The sequence below is a fragment of the Microtus ochrogaster genome, linkage group LG3, assembly GCF_000317375.1.
Source record: "Microtus ochrogaster isolate Prairie Vole_2 linkage group LG3, MicOch1.0, whole genome shotgun sequence".
NCBI lineage: Eukaryota > Metazoa > Chordata > Mammalia > Rodentia > Cricetidae > Microtus > Microtus ochrogaster.
Window position 1 is genome coordinate 16,505,244 of NC_022029.1, and position 10,638 is coordinate 16,515,881.

The following is a 10,638-nucleotide window of genomic DNA, read 5'->3' on the forward strand; positions in this document are numbered from 1 at the left end:
TCTACCTGTTAAGTTCTGAGATTGTACCCACAACACACCATGCCTAACTCTATGCAGATTATCTAATAAGATTTTTCCCCTATAATATGGTTATCTCCATTCTGGACAAAATGTCCATTAAAGACAAAGAATCAAAACCAGAAACTCCATGAAAACCGCCACTTACTTTTCCAGTGTTCTGCTGTGATCTTTTCATTAGCACTGACTGCGTCTGAGTTCCCTGTCAAACTCTTTTCCCGGACTCCAGCAGCTGGGAGGGTTTCAAAACCATTTTCAAAGCATCCCGTGCTGTTCTCCACACAGTCAGGTCGGTCCCCAGACAAAGCTGCTATGCATGTCTCAAACAGAATCGTACTTGGGAAGTTCTGTCTCCCAATGATGATTTTTCTTCTCTGTTTCAAATTTCCAGAATGTAAATTTTCACTAACGTGACTTTTCTTTAAGAGATGCCTAGGAACATTTCTTCTCTTCAAAGGTTTCTTTTTCTACAGCTTTTGTTTTCTGGTGTTGTAATTAATATTTTCTTTTTTGTTCCAACGTTTGCCCAACAGTGGACATATGAAACTGCTCTGTAGTTTAGATCCCGTAGCAGTAATTCCATTGGGACCAGCTAAATCCTTAGGATGCACGGCAAGACCAAACGCCACCAAGACATCTGCTCCACTGTCGTTCTTGTGAATGACATCCACTTCCAATACTGCTGCAGGACCATATGCCCGAAACTGAAAAACTAAATCTGATTTGCATAGGAAATCTTGAAACAACTGCCTGGCTTCATTATTCCACAACTTCCGTGTAGTAGGTAAGACACCATGCACGCTACATGGATAGCTCTGCTTTGGCAAACTCATAATTTTCTCAGGTACAGATTTAAGATTTATTGCTTCTGAGTGAGGTATATGAGCGGAAAGTCCATAGTCAATCAGAACAAGATGTAAAGATTGAACCAGCACTTGAGAAATTTCTGCTCTGCTCCACTAACCCTCCAACTCACTTTTGATCAGGCAATTGGAACCAGGAATCATGTGCTCTAGTGGCAAGGCTCGCAAGGGCTCTGCTAAGTCGGAAAGCAAGGTAAAGAGGTATTGCACTGTATCAAAGAAATCCTCTAGCTGCACACAGAAGTCTGAGGGGTCATCGACAACAGTGGCGATGCCGCCATACCGCCTGCCATTTTGGAGCGGTGCCCAAACAAATGGCTGGATTACCCAAGGTGACAAAAGAGTCTGGGACTCCAGACTGAAAACAGTACCTGAAGATTGCAGTTTGTTTTCTTCCACCAGAGACGTAGTTACATTTAAATACCAGCAAAGCAACATGCTATCTATCAACATTTCCACTTCCCAGGCATCGTCTAAATATTTCAGAGCAGTCATGCTCATTTTCAAATGGGCAAATAAACACACAATGAACTCAAGGATCATTTTCTTAGAATATGTAAAGCAAATCCATTCATGAGACATGCCTTGTCTTAATACTTCTGATCTCTCTACTAAGTACCTTGACATTATTTACGGGCACTACTTCATGCTGTCCATGATTTATTAAAAAGCCAAATACTTTCTCATGTACCCACTGCTCTTCTGTTTTGGGTTGGTACCACTTTAAATCTCTCAGATATTGACAAGAACTCTAACCCCCTTTTAATATTATCCATTGATAAAAAAAGGGAATTATCTTCTTCAGGAATTAATCATGCTAAATCTGATGTTTTCTGATTTTTCAATAACTTCAAGTGAAATCCCCCAGTCTTTGATGCATAAATCATTTTGGCTTCTTCAAGCTGTCCATATCCTACCAGTTCAGTAGGAATTTCTACCAGTTGTTGGGAGAGTGATGTGAAGATCACAGAACCATCATACAGATTTACTCTTCTTGCCTTCGAATGGCTGTTCTCAAGGATACTAACTTTGTGAGAGATGGCCTGGGGCGTCTGCCATGCCAATTCCTGTAGCTTAGAACAGGGTGACCAGCTCAGCAACTTCTTGATGACACATTTATCGCCACAAGTTACATTGACTTCCCACTTCTCATCGTGTGTCTTCAAAAATTCACAAGCAATTATTCTGTTAATTACTCCCAAGGAAAAATAATCTGCAATTTTGCCTTTACACATTTCAGTGGGCTCATTCCATCTTATCCTACGAAGAAAAGAATACATTCCTAGCCTGGGGATAGTTAAGAGTTCCCTGTTAACTGAATAAACTTTACATCCATTTACTATGGCAGTATTACCATGATCAAGAACTTCCACTTCAAAGGATTCTGGCAGCAATACTCCCTTTGTGATGTCTCTGGACATGGTATGGTCACTAGAGTATTCTATATGACCTCTCGCCAGAGGACTCAGGGAGGTCTGCTTTTTCTGGCTATTTGTTCTTTCATTTAGAGCACTGGTGAGTCCTATCACTTCATTTTCATTCCCAGCAAGTGGAATGTGATGGTAGCTAGTGGGTGCAGACTCGTTAACATGGGTACTCAAGTCAATGTGGGGTTGAAGAATCTTTGTGACCGGGGGTCTATGAAGGATGAACAGCCTTTGGGAAGCTACTTGATTTAAGTTTTGGTAAATAATTTTTTTGATACTGTCTTTTGTGATGTGAGGCCCATGCCACTTTCTTCAGGAATGTGTGCAGACCCAAGAGTGAATTTTCCATTTTTATTTTTAAGTCTGTACTTACAGGGCCTCTTCACTTTGCTTTTTCGTATGGGTTCAACTTCACAACAAATTGATGATTTCAAACTCCTGGCATATACACGTTGGGGATGCATCAATTGATCTGTTTGGTTTGCAGAATGTGTTGCAAGGCTAGTTTTATTTATTGCATTGTGGCAACAGTTGCTTTCTGTGCTTTCTTTCAAAGGAACAGTGAATGCCTGATTTAGCCTCTGATTCTTTTCCACACTCCATGCTTCCTTGGAGTGGTTTTCTCCATAAACATTAAGTAGCAGTTTTATTGTTTGATTTATATGTTGATACCCATCATATAAGTCTATACCAAGTTGCCCATCTGATTCCCTGGACAGTATTACTGCTTTCAGGGGCTTCCCCAAGAAACTGTCTTCAAACCATCTGTTGATTTCTCGTGGAATATCTATATCTCTAAGATCTGACAGAAAACACTGAATTGCTTGCATAGGTGTAAATAGCAGTTCTGGAAATTGATCAGAAATGGCACACAGCATATTTTCTTCTACAAATTGCTCATTCCCATAGTCCACAAAATAAACACAAGGGCCAGATGACGACCCTGTTGTCTTCACCAAGGCTCTGTATGAAAGCCCATCCTCTATGTATTTAGAGATACACAGTCTCATTCTGTTCCAGTCATACGTGGAAGACATTTTAAGGCTAATCATCTCTGTGATTCTTGTCTCCAACATCTCTAAATCTTTACTGTTTCTACAAAGCTGGCAATAGAACTTTTTGGGACTATACACATGAGATATATACACATCTTCTTCACTTCCAATCTTTATATCAAAGGAAGAGTAATAGTAACTGTAAAGACTGACTGAAAGTGGGAGTGGCCTTGATAAGAGACTGGAGTGGGTGGAGCTACAACGAAGGAAACATTCATTTGCACTTATAAGTGATGATTGCAAATCCACTAAGTTACATAAGCATCTAGGGTGTATAAGAACTAAGGCATACACGATACAAGTAAGTAATCCTCCACATGAAGCAATGAAATTTCCAAAGTCTCTGGATGCTTCTGCTGTCCAGTCTAATAGATTACAAGTCGTGGGATCAACTAAATAGTTGAGGCAGCATCTGAAAGCTTGGGCTTCTAAAGTAAGAAAATGTGGGTTGATGGCACAAAGATCTTTAATGAAAACTCTCTCTTGATTTCCATAGTCAACAAATATTAGTTCAACTTCTTGTTCTGATGCTTGAGTCAAAATGGCAGCCCTGTACCACTTCCCGTCTCTGGAATGCTTAGCCACACAGGCTATCTTCCCAGTCTGATATGGTTCTGGATGAACGCTGTAATAATCTTGAATTTGTTCCATCAGTAATTTCAAATCCTCTAACTTACACAGAAGCTGGCATGAAAAGTCACCTGGACCGTGACAATAAGAACAGTTGACTTCGAGAAGTTTCCCTGGCTTGAACACATATGCCTTATAAGGCTGTGATGAGATCGGTTCAGAACACAAGTTGGATGAGAGATTTTCTTTTAGCTTTTCAGAATGACATTTTTCAGACTTAGGTCTTTTGAGAGGGGCAGAGGCCACAACATTTTTATTGTGAAGTGAATCTTTAGATTTTAACTTTAACACTGAACAGTCTCTGACAGATTTGGGCAAGTCTTCTGATGCTACCTCTGCAGACTCTGCATATCCAGCTTGGAGCATCAGGGAGACAACATCCATATTTTCAGGGGCTTCAATATTCTGAATAGTCACCATGTACTTGTCACCTTTTTTTGCTCGAACTTGAAGCAAAATTGCTTTGTTCAGAACGATTTTTTTGAAATAATCTGTTGCTGCCTGTAGCCATAAATCTGTGACAGGAGATACCTGTGCAAGTGAACAGTGCATGGCTAAGGGAGGCAAACCACAAAATTCTGGAAGCAAAACTTTTGCATCAAAAAATGGTATGGAGTCAGTACTTCCATAATCCAAGAGGTAAACATTAATCCAGTAATCATTCATTCCAGTGATGATGGCTCGGTAAAAACATCTGTCCTTGCTATATCTGGCACAACAGAACAGTCCAGGTTCAGGGTTTCTCAGGGTTAGTTCATCATTTTCAGATACATCATAAAATGTATTTAAAGATTTCATTATGTCTTCAAATTTCTTCTGATGCTTACTAATGCGTACCCAGAAATTTGATGGGTTCAGTACACTCACTACAAATGCTATGTGGGTGGATTCTATCTCCATTCTTACTGTTTTAATAGGAAAACCTGCTTTGAAGTCCTCTTTTTCATTTAGTCCACCCATTGACTGTTCAACATTCCCAATGAAACCATCAAGTGCAAAGCTGCCTGTATCAGAAATGTCTGCCTCACTCAAGGCAATGGAAATGTTTGACTCAAATTCAGGGCAAAGTATTTGTGTGCCCAGAGTCCTCAGCAGACACTTAGTATTAATTACAGATTCTTGAGACTGTAAAGTCACATAATACAAACGTTCATCCTCACTGAACCAGTCAATGTGGGCATATACTATTCGCCCTAACAGGGCTTGCCTAAATGTAGTCAGCTGTCGTTTTCTTACTTCTGGGTCTGGACAATGTAAATATGTCAGAGAACATGGAAATGAAAACAACGGTGCAAAAATAAAATCCTCTTTCAGTTTCTTCACGTGAACGGAGGGAATAGATTCACTGCTGCCGTAATCCATGAACCAAATTTTCACTTGATTGTTGGGCAACAGCTGCTGGAGAATTCCTCTTTGCCACTGTCCATTTGTCCCTTTAGCAACACACAGGAGTCCAAAATTATCACAAGTAGGGTTGTTTTCTTGATCTATTGTGTTGTAATGCAAATTCATACACTCTGTCAAGTCTTCTAGCTCTGGAATCCACTTAAGTAACTGGCAATAAAATTTCTCAGGACTCAGTGCTGATGACACTTTGACGCTGTCCAAACTTCCCACTGGTATAGATGGCTGGAAATTATCTAGGAGATACTGAACATCAAGTGAAACACTGTTATTACTTAATGATGACTCGGGTCTTTTTTGGTGTAGGAGGTCTGGCATTGGCTTGGGGAGTTCCTTTAGTATCTCCACAATAAGACGGAATGTATCCCTATCAATGAATCTTCCTAATTGCAATTCAAGAACTTCAGATATAACTTTGGGCGCCTCAAGAAGAATCATTTGAAGAGGCAAAACTGTTTGCATATTGACTTTCAGCTGTGTTCCTACTAGTGACTTGAAATAATTCAAAGCCTTGGGCGACCATTTTTCTCCAACTGGGAGTATGTTGGCAAAAATGCCAAATACAACTCTGGGAGGGAGCTCAAATAACTTGTCACAAGCAGAGGCTACCCGAGTCCCATCGACTCTCAGCTCTTCTCCCCGATCAATGAGCAGCACCGTGTAGAGTTCGTTGGTCTTCCCCACCACTATGCCTCTCTGCCATTCTCCAGTCACCTTTTCCTCCACCAGACAGAACTCATCGACTCTCACATCATTCTTCACTTTGGGGATATACTGTATTTCCCTCTGCAATATGTGATAGTCAAAGTGACACTCTCGATTGCTTTTGCCTTGAAATTTCACAAGAATGTCCTTGTGACACTCGATATGTAAAACTGTCAGATCCACATCTAAAAATGTTGGTAATAAAGATGTAGAATTCATTTTCTAAAAAAAAACAAATAAGTACAAATTAGCAGATAGGTGGCTATCAATACTATATAAAATTGGTCTTATATAAATTTGGTAGCTAATACAACGCACATGTTTTTACATTCATTTGGGGGGGAGGTGAGACATATATGCCACAGTGTGTGAACGGATCTCAGAGGACAACCCGTGGGAGTTAGTCTTTCTACCATATAGGCTCTGGACATCAAAGTCACATCATCAGGCATGGTGGCATGTGCCCTTATTCACTGAGCCATCTCATCAGTCCGCACTTTTTAAAATCATAATCAAACATCTTGGCAAAAAAAATGTATGTACTAGGCAAAATATTGTTGACATAAGATGTGCTGAGATAAATACTCACCTTTGCACATCAGAAAATCTCTCAAAGATAACAAGACAAAAGAGTGTAGATAATTATTGGAATACACAGAGGTAATCCTTACTTCCCAGAAAACTTAGCAAACTTATACTAGATAACAGATGTGGTATAATGGAAAAGATAAATCAGGTTTACTAGTGACTTCATTTTCCTCCTGGGGAAAAAAAACAAGCTTCCTTTGGGGCTTCTAATAACCAGCAATTCAAGGGAACAAGAGAAGAAAACAAGGGCAGATATAAATCAAAGAGGAGACAAAGTGTACAATCTTTTTCTTGTGCTAACTTGCTAGGCTTGGACCCTACCAACAAGGCTCTTCACTGACTAGGGAGCAAAGTGCTGAGGCCTAAATGCCACTAAAGTAGGATAATCCTGCAAAGACAGTGAAGTCTGAGCAGACTTAACCCTCACAGAACCAGCCACAAAAAGAAAGAAAAGTTTAAGCCATGAGAGATAACTTTGCTTCTATTTTGGTCTCCATATCTAGAAAATTCTAAAAATAATAAAGTAAATATAAAGAAACTTTAAAATATTCTCAGTGCTCTAGACTGATTTTGAAGCGAACCCCAGCGTACAGTACTGAACACTATTATAATGTTATTATCATGGCCTGGCTCTGGCTGGTGGACCCATCCTTCATGCACACCATCTTTACTTCACAGCCACGAAGGGACCAGCAGAGCTCCTTTGTCAAATCTATGTATTTTGTGGTGTATTAGCCAATCAAAGCCCAAAGAAACAAGGAAGCTGTATGAGCAGGCCCTTAAAACACCAGAGGCCAATCCCTCCAGACCACTATTCCTTCCATTAATCCAAGGGCTCTCACAGACTCACTTCACTCCAGTGAAAAAGAAAAAAAAAAATTTAAGGCTGGCTTACCCATAGCTCGCACCTAAAGTCAATAGCATGCCAAAACAGATTGCTGAAGGATTATACTCCAACCCAGTGGGGAGTTTCCTGAAGAAATCAATGGAAATCTTCACAGTGGACAGGCATACTTATCAGAAGAAAAAGTTGCTTAAGTTGAAGATACATACAGATTTATGGGCAGTAGTTAATGGTTTCCAGAGAGCAGCAGGAATCTATAGGAAACAGCTAGGGAGATGTAGTAAAAGGGGGTGTGAAGAAGTGGTTTGCAGGAGAATTCTCACATAGTGGTGCTCATCAAAGACTGTGGAAGACATTAATTGTGTAAAAACAAAATCTATTCTGTGGATGTCAATCAATCAGCCTCCTATACCTACCTCCCCCAAAGCTTACTCAATGGGATCATGAAAAAAGTTCCTGCTTTGTAGACAAAAGCCAAATCTTCCTAAAAGGAAGAAATGTGAAAATATTTCTCTTATATTAAAGTTTTTCAAGAGACAAAACCCAGAAGTCATAAAAAAAGTATGCTTTTGAAATCATAGTAAGCAAAATGAAGCTTCTTTTAAATGCTAAAAATCTATTTAATACACTAATGGAAAGATTTTCTCAAGTCATGTATTTTCAGTTACCTATGATTGCACTCTCTTGTATCTCAGAGTTTAGGAATCAGTTCCTCTTGTCTGTGTTGCTGTAACACTGATCTAATAAAAAAGCTTCTTTCCTCTGCAATGCTAGAATCCCACTCAGTCTTCCTGCATGTGCCCTTAATTCTGAATTGCACCGACCTGTAATAGTCCCAGGATTGTGAGCAATGAGCTCTTAGAGATACACGCATGTACTAACTATCCTGCTACCCAGGGACTTCTAGCTTCACTAAGGGAGAACTAGATCTTCAGAAAGAACGTGGAGCCCCATGGTCTAACAAGCAACAGCACTGCCTGGATCTGGATATTGTGCCTTGTTATCGGTCTCATTTCCTCTTGTGGCCCCTCCCTCTGACACTACCACAGCTGCATCTGCTTGGGCTTCCTATAAACATCCTTGCCTACAGGTGCTCTCAGCACGCAGCTCATCCACTCGCCTCTCTCTGAGTTTGGGCCAGAGAATTTCCTGCTAGAGGAGACCATTCTAACTAAAAATTCTTCTATGTGAAAATTAACAGAACTAGTGTCCCTTCCTAACATCACCTCGTCTCTCTCTCTTCCTTTCTTCCTCCCCTCCCTCAAGGTATATTAATTTAGTTGTTCTCCAACTTTTGGTCTCAGGTTCTCTGAGCACTCAAAAAAATTATTAAGGGCTTCAAACTGTTTTTGCATATGTGGCTGACATCTACCAACATAAGAGAACTATAGTTTTGAAATATTTAGCAATCAATTTTAAAATAATAAATTCAGTAAATGTTAGCATAAACATTTTCAAGACAGGCAATATTTTTCAAAACAGAAAATGATTAAGAGTTAACTTTATAACGTGCACAAACTATAATGTTTAGTGCTTAATTAAAATAGCTGGGCTCTTGTACCTGCTTCTATATTCAATGGGTTTCAATAAATTTACTAGGCATATATATGAATATGATCTAGACACAGAAGAAGACATAGTAGACAGGGAAGATGGTTTTTGATCGGCACAAAAACTTAGTAAGCATCATTTCTAAGCAGTTACTTAAAATATGCAAAAGAAAAATAAATGGAGGAATATGTTACACTCTGCTAGAAAATCCACTGGTTTGTCTTGAGAATGAACTTTCAAACATGAATGAGTTCATAAGATGCTGTATCAATTTGTATGAAAATATTGGTGTAGCCACTTATACAGGACTAGCATATCCAACAGTGACACGATCAAATTAATTAACAGTGCCAGCAACCTTGTCAGAAAAATCATCAAGTCGTGACAGGACAGTAATTTTCTACTTCTCTAAATTTTGCCTTAGAACTTGAGTTTTGTCGCTGACAAATGCTGCCTGCTGTTTTCCTTAAAGTGACAAGTTTGCTTCACCCTGCAAGATTCCCAAAGGTAAATAAGAACACCTTGTCAGGTTGTTTTATGCAAAACACATAGAGGAAAAAGCAAATTCTGTTTGCAGCTCAGATCAGTTATCACATGTCAACATCACTATAAAGGCCTTTATAAATACCTTTCATCCAATCACATGAGATTATATATTACATATATATATATAATATTTATATATCCTTAAAAGTCAACCTGCAGTACCATCACTAGTGCTCAATAAAAGGTAATGCTACATATAATTGGCACCTTTTCAGCACAAGTGTTTGGTAGTGAAGAACACAATGACTGTTCATAGGCCTCCGTGCCCCTTCCTCGCTCGGTCCACACAAGCAGCCAGTAACTTGGCTCACTGCTGCTTCTGTGTCACCGTGTAGGACTAATGCCATGAAAAGGGCATCAGGATAACTTATGAGGCAAGGATATTTCCAATAAAGAGCCCTGGAAAACTTACACTTATGAACAGGAAATGAAGATGAACTGGAGAGATATTTCTCAGCATTTAGAGAACACTTCCCACTCTTCCGGAAGATTTGAGTTCCCAGAACCCACACTTGATACTCACAACTGCTTCTAATTCTGTCTCCAGGAGATTGAATACCCTCTTCTGGCATTTCTGCAAACACACGCTCACAGATGCATTATTAAAATTTTGTAAAAATGGTAAAATGAATCACTAAGTTGGACCCCTAGCTCATAAAGCACTTAAAAATTAACTCAAACTAGATAAAGAACCTGCCTATGAGACTCACAAAAAAAAATCCTTAGAAAAAATGTTCAAGACTTAAATAAGCCACAGCTTGGTTCCTGAAATATAATTCTGAAAGTCTAAATAACAAGGAAAAACATATAATTTGAAAGATCAAAAATTTTAAAAAAATGTTTGTTTCCTAGAGAAAACTATGAGAAGGTTTAAGAATTACTTAGGAGACAGTATTTGCAAATATTCAATAAAGAAGTTAAACTTTCGTTATTTGCAGATGATATGATAGTATACATAAGCGACCCCAAAAACTCTACCAAAGAACTCCTACAGCTGATAAACACCT

The 10,638-nt window shown here is 39.2% G+C and overlaps 1 protein-coding gene across 1 annotated transcript in view; it reads right to left on the minus strand.

The window, feature by feature from the left end:
* Nucleotides 1-246: 246 nt before the first annotated feature.
* Nucleotides 247-10,638, minus strand: part of Tdrd15 (tudor domain containing 15) — a 16,963-nt gene continuing 6,571 nt past the window's right edge. The window contains 4 exon segments of the mRNA XM_013351268.1: nt 247-1,473; nt 1,475-1,609; nt 1,611-2,566; nt 2,569-6,324. Coding sequence (XP_013206722.1) covers nt 486-1,473; nt 1,475-1,609; nt 1,611-2,566; nt 2,569-6,321 — 5,832 coding nt within the window. The 5' untranslated portion in view covers nt 6,322-6,324 and the 3' untranslated portion in view covers nt 247-485.